Genomic DNA, 15456 nt, shown 5'->3' on the forward strand with positions numbered 1-15456 from the left:
ATAATATATATTTGTGTGTGTGTGTGTGTGTGTGTGAGAGAGAGAGAGAGAGAGAGAGAGACTGGGGATACAACTAGTACGTGCTGCCCCACACTTTCCAGCCTCTGTTCACATGACTACGGTTCACCCTCCACACTAAGCCGATCAAAATCTGGTCAGAACTTGCTTTCTTCTAGTCTTGTGTTGCTCCAGGCCTAGGAAACAGTATGCAAAAACACAGGACTGGGCAGAAGTGGGAATGCTTGACACCCAAGGCCCTCAGATGGGCAGCCATGTCAGCTACTCTGCATGCTGGACTAGCAGTGACATCATTATCCTGCCCACCTCCAGCCAGCCCACAATGGTACAATAACATTTGTGGGTCTGGTCATTCTAAGAATGAAACAAATCACAGACACTCCATTCTGAAGAGCACCTGACACCCTGAAGAGTAAGATTCGGCTTTCTGCTTCAACCCAATTCTCATGTCCCATCCCTTCTTACCACCCTACTTTCAGCCAGCAGATTAGCTCCAAAACCAATCTAAGAGGTACATGAATGGTACATGTATTTTTAAAATCAGCTTAAATTATTCATTCTATTGCCAAATTGTTAGTCTCGACAAACTCTTCACAAGAGTCTGACTGCATAAATAAGTGAACAAATACTTCACACTTATATACTGTACTTCATATAATCAAGCCAACATCCCCTGAGGCTTTGACCCAAGAAACTATTATGAATGTATGCTTTATTAGCTAATTTGAGTAATTTTCTTAGTTAATTCTAAGATTCTCCTTGTAATACACAAAATAAGTTGTAATCAACCTACCTTACAATTCAGAGAGGTTAATCTTTATCAAGGTGCCATAAACCTAAAAATTTAGAATGTCAAGTCATCAGAAGTGTTATTTTTCTATCTGACTCCAATTCTCTGTAAAGCAAGAAAAAGGTAGCTGATATCCTGTGCCTCAAGAAATACAGAAGAAAGCCCCAATATCTGTAATTAATTTCCCCTCCCAGGGGTGCCTGGGCTCAGTTGTTAAGTGTCTGCCTTCAGCTCAGGTCATGCCTCTCTAGGTAATGGGATCAAACCCTGCATCGGGCTCCCTCCTCAGCAGGGAGTCTGCTTCGCCCTCTGCCTCTGAGTGCTCTTTCTCTCTCTCAATCTCTCTCTCTCATAAATAAATAAATAAATAAATAAATAAATAAATAAATAAATAAATAAAATCTTTAAAAAATAATAACACCCAGGAGGTAGCATATACAAGTAAGTATAGACTCTAAGAGCTGGGCCTCCTGGGTTCAAATCCTGCTCTCACCATTTATTAGTTGTGTGCCCTCAGGCAAGTTACTTAACCACTATGTGCCTTGGCTTCTCATCTGTTAAATGGGGATACCAATCATAAGGCTTACTTCATGGGGTTAGTGTGAAGATTAAAAGAATACATACATATAAAACACTTATAAGAGTACCTAGCACATGGTGCCACAGAAGTACTTGCTCTCACTACTCTGACGGTGGCTATCATCATCATTCCTAGCTGAGTCTTTGAATCAAGGGAGGTACTCTCTCCATCCTGCTGAGATATGCCTACAACTTAGCAAAGAGACATGGAATTTCTGACCCATTCTGGCAATGCCACAGCAGCTTCTTTTATGGCTACCCACAGGTATAGTAAGAACAGAGACTCACAAAGAAACAAGAGGTAACCACTCACACAAATGAGAAAATATAGGGCTATCGAGCCAAACTCCCCATCCCTATGGAAATGGTCCCCGTGGTCAGAAGGAGTTCATGCACATTCCACAAGCATCTAACCCATGCCTGGGGAAAACTGGTATTTAAGTAAACTCTTTTTGTTTCTTAAACAAGTCTTAAGGCTCGGTGAGAGAAGATATATCATTTGCCCTCTCTGTGGGGTATTTGTAGCTTTTGCACACAGGTAATCTGAACATCCTTGGATGATGATTTTTGATGATGCTCACCTCTCCAAAGAGTGAAACTCAGCTTCTCTAAAAACTGTGTTTTTCCTGCAACAGAATCTCTCAGTGGGAGGTTTCTCTAACAAGCATTAGTGCTGGCATGGTAATTTGTGAATTATGCTTTAGCATCTGAAAGCCCAGTGCCCAAAGGAATGATGCCATGGAGAAGCACATCTAGAGTGATTCCCAGAACTCACCTTGGAAGACTGCGGCATTCTGGATAATCAGGAACTTCAGCTCCATGCTTGCAGACTGAAGCAGCTGTTCTATATTCAACCGTGCTGTCAGCTGGTATTTCTCTTCCATCTTTCTTGAGCAGCACGTTGGGCCCTTGGGGAGACACACTTGCAAATCTGATCCTGAAACAAATAAGTTTTTCATAGTTCCATAATCACGATGTCACACACACACACGAAGTGAACAAGGCAAAAAAGGCATTTTAAAAAAATACAGTAAAATCTTGATTACTTGAAATGAGTGTTTATCTTAACTAATCCCTGCTTTCTCCCAATTATCCTGATGCCTGCTTCTTTTCAAATAACCATTTGAATTAATTGCCTAGGTTTGACTCATAAATTCTGCATAAAATAATTTATAGCACCATGTAGATGTCATTGAACACCAATATTTAATTTGTCCATTAAAGATTAATCTTTGCTCTGACGATTTATTTTTCTTGATTATAATTTATGAATGAGAGCACAACCAAGAAGCAATTTTCAAAACTCCAGTTATGATTTCCTAATGAAATGTAGGTCTGCCAACCCAATGTGGCTTTTTGGGATAAATGATTAAAACAATATCATATCAAAGCTCTGCAGTCGTTGTTAACTAAAGGTCTGGGGTAAGATTTACAGAGGAAACATCCAGAGGACAGTATTAACATTCAGATAACCATCAAAATCCCTACAACTACAATATCCTAACTGTATCCAAATTCCAAATGCTGACCTCTGAACTCCTGAGCTACTTCCTTACTACCTCACTTACGATGCGTAGTGCTTTTTTATTTTTGTAGCTCCATAAAATTAGCCAAATGAATAATCTCCTTGCTTATTCCAAAATTAGGGAATCAGAACCTCTTCTCAGTCCTCATCCAATGTGACCTTTTGCAGCATCCCTCACAGTCAACCGATCTCCCCTTCTTAAAAAGGCTCTCCTCCTCTCTTGTCTTGGTGAACCTACCCACCCACCCCCCAACACACACACACACACACACCTACTGCTATGGCCACTCTTGTTTGCCTTTTCATGTTTCCTCTTCTTCTATCACTTTAATGTCATTGATTTTCCCCTACATTCTACATCTCCCCCCACTCATGATCTCATCGATACCCATGTGACTACTGAACTCCCTAACCCAACCCTCACCTCTCTCCTGAGCTCCAAAACTCCATATCTGCAACCACTCCATGGGCATCTCAAATTCAGCATACCCAAAACTGAACTCAATGTATCTCTCTCACACACACACACAGTTCCATCTCTTGTGTTCTATGTCTCAGTTAATGATCGTCATCTGCCAAGTTTGCCAGTGATTGAAACCTTTGTCATTCTCAGCTCTTCACTAGTGACACAACACATTTCTGCAACTGTAGAAGTCATCAGCATATGAATGAAAATTGAAGCCAGTAGAACAGATGAGAGTTGTTCAACAGATATTTTATTGGGCACCTACCATGTGCCAAGCACTGTGGATACAGCAGATATATAGTAGATATATAGAGTCACAAATATACGAGTATATATATATATAGTATATATGTACAGTTTGTGTATATAGTGTGTGTATACATACAATAAACTACACACACACATATAGTCAAGTAATGATAAGTACTACAGAGAAAGCAGGACTAAGGAAGGAAGGAAAAACCAACTGTGAGATATATATATCTGTGCTACCACAGGGATGAACCCCAAAAACATTATGCTAAGTGACAGAAGCCACATCAAAAAAATTATATATTCTGTGGTTCTATTTATATAAAAGTCTACCAAATGAAAATTAACCTATAGTGATGGAAAGCAGTTCAGTGGTTGTTGGGGAGGGAACACAGGGCAGGGATGGGGCAGGAGTGAGGAAATTTGGCAGAGTGATGGATATATTCATAATTTTTGTTGCAGTGATTTGTCTCATGGCCATACATGTGTCAAGATTATCACATTATACCTTTAAAATATGTACCTTATTGTATGTTAATTATACCTCAATAAAGCTGCTAATTTTTTTTAACATTTAAAAACCAAAGGGAGATAGGGTAGGTGGTGGTGGCAGTAACAATTCTATTTATATAGTGTAGTCAGAAAAGGCTTCTTTCCGGGATGCCTGGGTGGCTCAGCAGTTGAGCATCTGCCTTTGGCTCAGGGCGTGATCCCAGAGTTCAGGGATCAAGTCTCACATTGGGCTCCCTGAGAGGAGACTGCTTCTCCCTCTGCCTATGTCTCTGCCTTCTCTCTGTGTCTCTCATGAATAAATAATTTTTTTAAAAAAGGCTTCTTTCTTAAGGTAACATCTGAGGAGAGATGAAGGAAATGACGGGGAGTACCATGATTTTATATCTTCCACCGACACTAGCAAATATTAGGGTTCAATGAATATTAAGTCCAATCTTCCTTCTCTTCTGGAACTCCCATTGTACTCAGACTCTCCCTCCAATCTCATTTTTTGAGATCCCTCTGCGGTGGCCATGAAAACACACATCTCAGATCTATTGTGCTATGTGTGACTGATGAACGGCCCCTGCTGCTGCACTCTGAACTCACCACCATGTTGTACCCAGGCCACAGTCTGCAGGGGCTGCCCCAGCTGATGATGGAGCATAACAAAGATGCTAAGTCCTGCAAAACACAGGACTTCCCTGACAGGGATTTGGACTCAAGGACTCCCCATTGACCTTGACAAAATGTCCTTAAAACTGTACTGCAATCAAAGATTCTTCCCACTCTCCCTTTCTTCTCTCCCTCTCTCCTCCACAGGGTCAGACCTGCACCACAGTGTGAGGGTTCTTCCAGCATCCTTCAGCTCCCTGCTCATTTTCCTTTACAGAGGTTTTCCCTAAGAAGTCCCTTATGCATCTGGTGCCATATTGGCATCTGCTTCTCAGAAGACTCAATCGGACTCATCTTCTATGTCCAAATGTGGCACTAAGTGGTGGAGGTACCTCTTCGAACAAGAGAGACATGGTCCTTACCCACAGAGAGAGAGCGCACGGTCTAAAGGGGTTAACAGAGATAAAAACCTAATGCATAAGAAGTGAGTGTAATAAAGCAACATAGTTAGCCAGGATGACAAAATGTATATATGGGGTAGAAGGAAGACTCTCCCAAAGTCCTGGAAGGTTCTTGGCAAAGTAAAAGTCCATAATAAATATCAAGTCTACTGAAGTAAGGCTAGCAAGCATATGCAGACATTCTAGACATCTTTGCAACAACTAAAGTTTTAAAATATGGGGGGGGTATGCGGTGAGAGACTAGTCCTAAGTGACCAGAAAAATTTATTTTTATTACATCTTATTTCCCTAGGAATTCCAGTTAATCATGACCTTAATATATGTGTCCAAGTTTTATTTTCTTAATTTAGGAATGAAATTCATCAAGTGTTGCCTTACATGACATCACTGTTGGGAGTCCAGGGTATGGCCTTCGAGCTCTCCCTTCCCCTTCCTCAAGGGAGCTGCTGACAAAAGTAGTAAACGGAAAGCACGGACAATACATATCACCAAACCGAATCCAGCACTGCAATTTATAGCACTGGATGGAAAGGTGATATTTAATGTGTCAAAATACAATTTGGGGTCTGGAGACACAGAGTTCAGATTTATCTCCTATAAATGTCAATCTCATATACAAGCCTTAAACTGATTTTAAATACAGTCCAAGCTTAAAGGCTTTATGGTTATCTTCTGAAAAAACAAAACAGAGTGCATTCTAGCTCACTGTGTTCTTTCTACTTGAGGTTACAAAATATAATGCTATTCTAGGAGTAGTAACTGATGCAGTTTACTAGACCATGAAGGGGAAGAGACCCCTTCGGGAAGACTGGCTAATCCAGATTTAAACAAGGTTGGTGCAGACACATGTATAGATAGGAAAATCCTGCAGAGCAGATACTTGCCATATACCAAGTTCCTGTCCATTTAGCAATGTCTTTTTATTTTCTTGGTCAATTGATGCCTAAGTCATGTGTGTTTAAAATATCTTCATTTGAATACATTCTTAGAATTAAATGTTATAAATAAAATCCTCTGTGTTTCTACATTTCCACCGTTGAGGACTTCCAGTTCTTAGGAATGGTAGGGTTTATTTAGCAGGGTGGGTGTTGATAGTGTTCCTATTGCCACCAGCTCTAGCCAGTGGGAATCATAAAATAATGGGGTTCAGATCTTCCCTCTGTGAAGTGCTGTGAGTTGTTAGATATTAGAAGGTAACAAATTACCACTCAGTGCGCCTGCAGAAACCCAGGACCACCTTGTTGAATTACCATGACACCGGTTTGGTTTGCCTTTGACATGATCATTTATAAAGTAACTTAGAGCTTGCCTAGTGTGCCCCTTCCCTGGGTTGGTCAAATCTTATCCTGGTAAAACCTCCCCCAAGAATTAGCTGAGCCAAAAGTCTTGAATAAAACATCAAATGAGAATTGGGGGAAAATATGTCAGACATCATGAAGAAATGTATAAGTTATATCCAGATATAAGAAATGTACATGTAGCAATGTTTGTCCTCCCTCCCAGTTACCACTGCCTGATTAATCAATAAACCAGTACAACTGATCGGGAGGCTAAGAGTTAGCCATATATTTGAGGAAACAAAACATATATAAACTGAGATGAATTCAGAATTTCCAAGCCAGGAAGGAAAGAAATAGACACCAACGGGAAAAACATTTTAAGTAAATTTCATGTAACTCAAAGGCAGCTTAAAATAAGCTCCAGCACAAGAGAACATAAGGAACAAAGTGGGCCAGGAGAGCTAGACATGCCTAAATGAAATGACAATAATGAAAGATAACCGTTTCAGTGCAGGAACAGGTGCATGAAAGAAACAAAGCAGAACACCAAAACCAAAAGAAATAGAGAATAGAACTGAGAGAGGAATCCTCGGCGATGAAACAAAGAATTACTCTGGAAACCAAATCTCAAGTGGGATGAATAAAAAGTAACCAAGGCAAATGACTAAGTAGGTACACAGAGAACTGTTACATACTTGTCTGAATCAAAGCAGAAAGGCCAATTCAAGAAATCAGATGCAACCTACAAAAGACATAGTAAATGGCATAGCATTCTTTCAAGAATGTCAGGAACAAAAGAAGGTTAAGGGGGAAATAACGCCTTTATTAGACAGAAAGGAAAAGTGATTGTTGGCCACACTCATCAGAGAGGCACTCATATTTTGTATATAAAAATGGGATGCAGCTGGGAAATGGGAATAGAGACAAGCAATATAGTGGGGGATGGAGATGAGAAGGCTCCGCAATTGACTATTCAAATGAGCCAGAAAGGTTCAAGTCTTTGGAGCTCAATAACTTTGCATTCCCAGATGCTAAAAAAAAATTAACTGAAGTCATTACTGGGCTGCTAGTTCTCATTTATTTTGAAGGATTAAAAAAGTTCCTTCATACTATAATCCCCTCTCCTAGAATTTTCCGTTCCTGAAGAGGAGAGAATGACATCCATCTCCTTGGGATGCCGGGTCGATCCCATTCAGCCCTGTGCATATATATGGAATTAATGAGGGCTGCAGACCCAGAACACTGGTGAAAAACTTTGTGCCTCTCTAGTCTAAAACAAGGGAGTGGAGACAGATGACCCTGAAAATGTTACATCCATGTGCCTAACTTTGATCTTGGGAAAATATCTTAAAATACCACAAAAATCCATTTCCAAACATCTTGAAGATACACAAGTAGATGTTTCACTTGAAGGAACTATCAAGTAATTTATTTCTAACTATTTTGAGGCCATGTCTTCCTTGCACACTGGGTCCAGTTCTGGGTCCTACTGAAAAGGGAGTTTGAGTTATACAGCTTTCTTCTGGAAGATTATTCCCACGTGTACCCAAGCTGGGCACCCTTACCCTGCTGCTTCCCCTTCCAGAGGCTAGGCCATAGGTGTACCACAGAAGGCTCTTTCCTGATGTGTACTCTTGCATCAGGAGAGGTCTTAGGCTTGGCCACCTGTTACCTTGCACTCTTGACCAGTACTTGCTCTCTTTTGGCTCCACTCAAGAACTTGCAGTCATAAGCTCACACACTCACTCAGAGATCCCATTCCAGGCATAAGCCTTGTCCCTAATTGGAAGAGGACAGCAAACGATGTGGTATGGGTCTGTCAAAATACGCCTGTTCTATTGGATTTTATTCCAAATCAGAAAGTATTAATGGCCTGGAGGTCAGCATCGCGGCAGGTACTAGTAGGCTGGAAAGATCAAAAGCAGTATGGCCCCCTTGTCAAGTGGCTTATGATATAGTCCTACCCCACCATTTGCTAGCTGTGCAAACAAGGGTAGGTTATTTAAGTGCCACATGATTTTCTGTCCCTATCTCTAAAAGGGGATTATCAATAATGCTTAACCTTCCAGAGTAATTGCAAGGATTGAGGGAGACGATGCAGGTAAAGTGCTTAGCCTTCTTGGCACAATATTATGTTAAGGAACATTAAAATTACAAATACAAAACCCACACTAAGAGACCGGATTGTCACACAAAAACAGCTAGAGGACGGTAAAAGTTGGTATATTGTCAGCTGACAAAATATGCAGTATCTTTTCTGAGGCAATGGAAATGGTCTCTATTTTCACTGGCATAGTGGTTCTGTGGGTATATAATTTGTTTTTTTTAAAGATTTTTAATTTATTTATTCATGATAGTCACAGAGAGAGAGAGTCAGAGACACAGGCAGAGGGAGAAGCAGGCTCCATGCACCGGGAGCCCGACGTGGGACTCGATCCCGGGTCTCCAGGATCGCGCCCTGGGCCAAAGGCAGGCGCTAAACCGCTGCGCCACCCAGGGATCCCCTGTGGGTAAATGATTTGTAAAACCTCATTGAATTTTTCACTCAAAACGGGTGTGTTTTATTTTTTGTAAATTATCTCCATCAGGTTGATTTTTAAAACATGTCCTATGAACAACATTTGCTAGATAAATGCATATTCACCAGAGACTCTAGAAGCCAAACGAAACTTCCAGAGGAGGTGGGGCTTGAGCTAGAAGGGAAGGATCTGGAGAGGCCAAGGGGGTACAATGTATTTGGCACCAGCAACGGAGTAGGTCAAGACTAACCTGCCTGGAGAGAAGCTGGAATCTGGGGTGCCGCTAGCTTCTCAGGGTACAGTGTGAAGGGTCTTGAGCACAGACAAAAGCCTGTAGGCTTGACACCATAGGCAGTAAAGGCCTACCGTTGGTTCTCAAGCAAAAGCATAATGCGAGGAGAAGTGCTGCGTAGGAGGGATGGAATCTTACAGCCTGAAATTGGGAATGGACTAAATAACCCCCTCAAGGTCACTTCCAACCCACCCGTTCTCTAATTACCTTTATTGTGTTCTATATGTTGGTTATTTTACTCAGCTGCAATTTTACTAATGACAATAAATTGTCAAAAATCCCATCATACAACACAATAAAGAACAGAAGAAATATTAATGTAAACCTTGCTCCTTATTCTTTCCTAAGAGCAGATAAAGCATACTCAAACAGCAACAGAAGAGGAGGAATCTTCAGGGCTCAGTAATAATGAAAATTGAAATATTTTATATATATGATATGATATATGATATCATTTTGACATATCATATCATATGATTTGACATATTTCATTGCCAAGGTCTGCTTTATGGACAGCAGATTATTTTTTTGCTAACAAAGGTACATTGTGCTAAAAAAATAATGATGTAATATCACCATGAAAGTAATATTTAGCAAAAGAAGGAATGATATCCCAAACTGGTTGCTTCATGACTCATAGGGAAAATAATAGATGACTATTAAAGTATCAAAGTATTAACTGCAGGTAGCTCTACTAATGAAGAAAAAATGATCACTTTTAAAAGGTATTTTTTTTAAAGGGAGGACAAGTCAATTTGCCATCCAAAAATATTAACTAATTTCCTTAGCATATAATAGTGACTCACTATTAGAAGGGTGCATTTTCCCCTAATTAATCATTATCTAAATCAAACCTTACATGCTCATTAATTTCTCACTAATCAAGATAGGAATACAGATGAAAGAAATGACTGCATTTGAAACCGGTGGGGAAAGTGATGATTGCTAGTGGAAGAAATCATCTTCAGGAACCCAGCTGAACATTATCCTTCTGTTATTTAGCCTGAAAGAACATGACCTTGCAGAGGGCGCACCTGGGTATCACGAGCTCAGACTTTAAATCAAAGATCATGCCTGGGGCCACCACAGACTCTGCCTCTGTAAAAGGCAGGCCAGAATGTCGCTACCACACTGGAGTACTGGGAGTTTAAAGCAACCCTGGAGATAAGCCATTCTCTAAGCCTGAGAATTAAAGAATGAATTACCTTTATCTCTACTGCCAACTGTCAATTAACTGTGTATCATTTCACGCCCGGTAAAAGTTGAATCCCGAGACCGCTACACTCTCCCACGAACAGGTTCTTTCTGAACCCCCTTCCTAACAGGCAGTCAACATGTGCTCTGGGAATACAAATTCACTGATCACACTCAGCCTGCCAAAGTGGTGAACGATTCATTCATCCAACACTTCCTGAATGCCTACTTTGTGCCAGGGCCTGTACCCAACCTGAAGAGCACAACAATGAACAGGACACAGTCCCCATCCAGGAAGTGGACTTCCAAACTCACTAAAAACCTCTAGGTCATACTAGACACCTTACCCTCATCCCCTGCAGCCCAATGCCACTAGTTCTACTCTGTAAATGTCCCTCATCATCCTGCCTCTTCTCCCTTGGACAGCCATGTCTTTCTGTCTCTATGCTCTCCTCTACCCGAGCCCCAGAGAGATACTGCTAGGGTACATATCTGATCACATCATTCTCCTTCTTCAAAACTCTTCAAGAAAATGGAGCAAGGGGGCGCCTAGGTGGCTCAGTTGGTTAAGCAACCGACCCTTGATTTCGTCTCAAGTCATGATCTCAGTGTTGTGAGACTGAGCCCCAAGTGAGGCTCCGTGCTCACCCGGGAGTCAGCTTAGGATTCTCTCTCCCTCCCATCCTCCCCACCCCCACCCCCGCTCTCTCTCTCTCTCTTAAAGAGAATGGAGCAAAGACACAGGGGTGTAAAGATGGGTGGCATGGCCAGGCACTGCCAAGGAACCTGGTGAGGCTATAGGACAAAGTGAGCTGTGGGTGTGGCTGGGGCTAGATGCAGAGGATCTATGGGAATCCTGCCACAAGATGATCTCCACATATCTTTGGCTTTTGTTTGTTATCTTTACAGTGTTTTTTCCCAGCTTTACTGAGGTATAATGACTCCTACTTATCTTTGGACTGGACTCTCCCAGGAGCGAGTGCTCATGGGAGCAGAAAGAGATGTACTCCACGAGCTTTCTGTCCTCTGAATTCCCACAGCACTCTGCATCCTTTATGAAGACACTTCTCACTCTGACTTGCATCACAGCTACATCTGCATGGCTTATCTCCACCAGATTTAAGTTCCCTGATGCAAAGACCCTGGACTGACTCATCTCTGTATCTCCAGGGGCCCAAAGAGGTTTGGGCTTGATGCCTTCCCCTTTGACCTGGAACCAATGCCAGAACCTCAAGAGAGCCCAGTTCTAAAGGAACTAGGTCAGATTAATTGATGCTACTACAGCAGCTTTTAGAAGAGCAGTATTCCAGGGAAAATGAAGAAAGAGTCCTCAGAGCCCAACATAAAGATCCCTCTCTCTCTCTCTCGCTCTCTCTCCCTCTCTCTCTGTCTCACACACACACTTTCTTTAGATGCGGGGGAAAAATCCTAATAAAAACAAAATTGAGTTGCAGAACAATGCCATTTGGGATAAAAAAATCTTTTAGTTTAGAATTTTGCCAGAGGGACTAAACTAAGGCAATTTCCCTGTCTCCCTGAGTCACTCTTTCACTAATTGTTATTCTCCTCAGATAAATAGCTAAGATCCCATCTTTCAGGAGATGTATAATTTTTATTTTTCAGATACAATCTTTAAATATGCAGACCTGAAGTATAGCTGAGAATTTCAACACCCTAGCCTCAATCAGAGTGCCAGGCCCTTTCCCCTGTGTGTGAAATCACACCTTGGGGGAGGCGGGGGGAAGAACCCTTCCCTACCAAGGCTAATGTGTTCTTACCTGCTCTGCTACCAAATGAGCAGTGTGACTTAACCAAATACCTTCTCAAATCCAGGCCTCACTAGCTGGCCTCTCAGGTCATTTCAGAGCTAACAATCTAAGTTCCCCAACTGAAGGCCCATCGATAGTCACTGAGCCCATTCTAAGCTGGGTATTGGAAGGACGCCAGAAAAGCAAAGTTTTTGCTTCTGCCCTTCTAGAAGGCTCTGTCAGTAGCACTTGGCTCTACATGAACATGCATATGGGGCCAAGGCAAAGGCCAACAACTCAGCCTTACAGTGCTTCACTGCATGTCATAACCACGTTCCCTCTTACACGACCCTTTGTCTTCAGAGGCTAACTAATGGCAGGGAGCTTCCTGATGGGATGGTACACAGTGGCAAAGGGAAGACCTGTGAAACCAGACAGACCAGGGTGTGAAACCCACTTAATGACAGTGTGATCATAGGCAAGTTATTTCACCTCTGAGCCTCAGTTTCCTCATCTGTAAAATGGGGACAGTAACACCTACCTCTCGATGTGGTTCTGAGGATTACTTATTTCATGTGTCCCAAAAAATGGCTCCATTTCTGGCCTCCCCATTTCACTCTTGATATTCCTGTCCCTTGAGGGCTCTTCCCCTAGCTTTAGCTCTTTAAAACCTCCTCATTCATAAAGTGTCTCTTTCATCACATATGCCTTCTCTGCCCCAGCTACCCTCCCCACCAAATAAATCCCAAGAGCTGTCAACTCAGAATCCACAGCACACTTTGTATCTCTAACACTGCATTTTGCAATCTAGGTATCATAGTCATTGGTATATGAGTGGTGTTCCTACTACTAAATGTAAGTTTCTGGAGGCAGGGACTATATCTTGGCCATCTTTGTATTACCTGACATAAATGGACCATATGTTGGTCCTTCTATGAGAAGCAAGTGTGGCAGTGTTTCTTCAGGGAGTGTCTCAACTATGACAACTACCTTTTTATCACTTTGCATGCAAGTTGTCCATGAAACTCGGTATACCTGAACCTAAAACAGCAGTGTTTGGGTTTGCAGCTGTTTCTGGCTTCCAAAGCTCCCTGCAGCTGATATTTCAGCAAACCACGAAGACTCGGTAGAAAGCTACAGTAGATTAAAAACATACCATCACCTTGATCCTACGAAAAGTTTCTTCAGGTGGGTAATGAGCAACAGTTGCCTCCCCATAGCTAAAGAGTCTAGAAAACATATATTCTTTAAGATTTTATTTATTTATTCATGAGAGACACACACAGAGAGGCAGAGACATAGGCAGAACAGAGAAGCAGGCTTCCCTCGGGGAACCCGATTTGGGACTTGATCCCTGGACCCAAGATCATACCCTGAGCTGAAGGCAGATGCTCAACCACTGAGCTACCCAGGCATCCCCAGAAAACATATGTTTTTTAAGAAAAAGCAAACTCAACAGGAGTCATGAGTTAAGACATCAAGCCTAAGGTGACTACTATGGTAGCCTATTCCACTTCAAGGCTATTTTTTTTGGGGGGGGGGATTTTATTTTTAAGCAATCTTTATGCCTAGCGTAGGGCTCAAGCTCACAACCCCGAGATCAAGAGTTCCCTCCAGAACTCTTACTTCTGATCCAGAGTGACCTGGGTAAGTCGTTTCGCTCCCCCAGATCCTTGATTTAGCCATTTGGAAATGGATTGAGCAGCAGTTGCTACTCATATTCCTCTCAGGAAACACCCTGAAATTTTACAACCAACTTTCAGCTTCCCTAAAGCAAATTCTCCTTAGAGTGAAGAGCTCTGGTGAATTGGTATAAAGAGGCCCAGAAAGCTCTCTTCTGCAGTGGGTTGAATGGTGTCCCTCCAAAAGATATGCCCATGCCCTAAAGCTCCAGAACCTGTGAATGTGACCTTATTTGGAAAAAGAATCTTGCATGTGTAATTAAATGAAAGATCTCAAGATGCTGTCATCCTGGATTAATCAGGTGGGCCCTAAATCTGATGACAAGTGTCCTTACAAGAGACACAGAAAAGAGAAGGCCGTGTGAAGACAGAGGCAGATGCTAGAGGGATGCAGCCCACAAGCCAAGGAAGGCCAGAAGCCACCAGAAGCTGGCAGAGGCAGGGAAGGATCCTCCACTAGAGCCTGATGGAGAGAATGTGGCCCTGCTGACACCTTGATTTTGAACTTCTGGCTTCCAGAACTGCGAGATACTAAACTTCAGGTGTTTTAAGCCACCAAATTTGAGGCAATTTGTTACGGTAGCCCTAGGCAATGAATACCTGCCCCTTCCCTGTACTCCCACCTACAAGTATCTGCCTAGCAGTGTCGAAATATTTCACCATGGCTGAGTTTGTCCTCTGATTAGGCAATGTACTCAGGTTTTGTCTTGAAGTGCAACACTCCTTGAGTCGTGTCCTTAGAACTCAAGGCTAAAGGGTTTATTTGGGATTTTCATCAAGCAGGGGAAAAAAGGAAATGGACAGGCGACCCAAAATACCCAGATGGGGGTGAGAGGAAATGTCAAAAAGAAAGGAGAGATTTTAAAAATAAGAGACCCAAACCAAACTTTATCTAGGGTCAGCCCTGAAAGAGTCATAAATGTAGCTTGAACAACAAAAGTCCCACGTTGTAAGAATGAGGACACTTTACAGAAGTGAAAAATCCTAAACTTGCCTCAGTCGTTGGCCCATATTTCAGAAAGTCTGATAAGAGGGTGCTCGGACCGTGGCTCAGTCGGTTAAGCATCTGACTCTTGATTTTGGCTCGGGTCATGATCTCAGGGTCTTGGGATCGAGCCCTGAGTCAGGCTTTGTGCTGGGGTGTGGAGCCTACTGAAGATTCTCTCTCTCTCTCCCTCCCCATTTGCCCTTCCCTGCCCTGTGCTCTTGCTCTTTCTCACTCTCTCAAAATCTTAAAAAGTGTGCTCAGAGCGATCCAAATGCCTCCTTCTCCCTGTTCAAATGCATTCATTTTCTTAGGCTTCACAAACGAGGCATATTCTGGATGCATGAAGCAATGTTTTCAAGCGACTAGCAAGTAGTCACAAACAGAGCCTGGCAACGATGGAAAATGCCTATCTACCTGGGCCCCCAGCCCAGCCCAAGCATTTGGTTGGCGTCTCCCTCCACATCACACCCACCCTAGTCTTCGGCATTCGTGGAGGTGCTGCTTAACCAGCTGCCAAGCAAATCTCTCCGGCGCCCAATTGCCCTTACTGTTAAG

General features: G+C 42.4%; 1 protein-coding gene across 1 annotated transcript in view; it reads right to left on the reverse strand.

Moving 5' to 3' along the window:
* Window positions 1–15456, reverse strand: part of GPC3 (glypican 3) — a 439059-nt gene that overhangs the window by 403588 nt on the left and 20015 nt on the right. The window contains exon 2 of the mRNA XM_055337953.1: window positions 2163–2324. Coding sequence (XP_055193928.1) covers window positions 2163–2324 — 162 coding nt within the window. The remainder of the gene's footprint in view (window positions 1–2162; window positions 2325–15456) is intronic.

The sequence above is a fragment of the Nyctereutes procyonoides genome, unplaced genomic scaffold, assembly GCF_905146905.1.
Source record: "Nyctereutes procyonoides isolate TBG_1078 unplaced genomic scaffold, NYPRO_anot_genome, whole genome shotgun sequence".
NCBI classification, from domain to species: domain Eukaryota; kingdom Metazoa; phylum Chordata; class Mammalia; order Carnivora; family Canidae; genus Nyctereutes; species Nyctereutes procyonoides.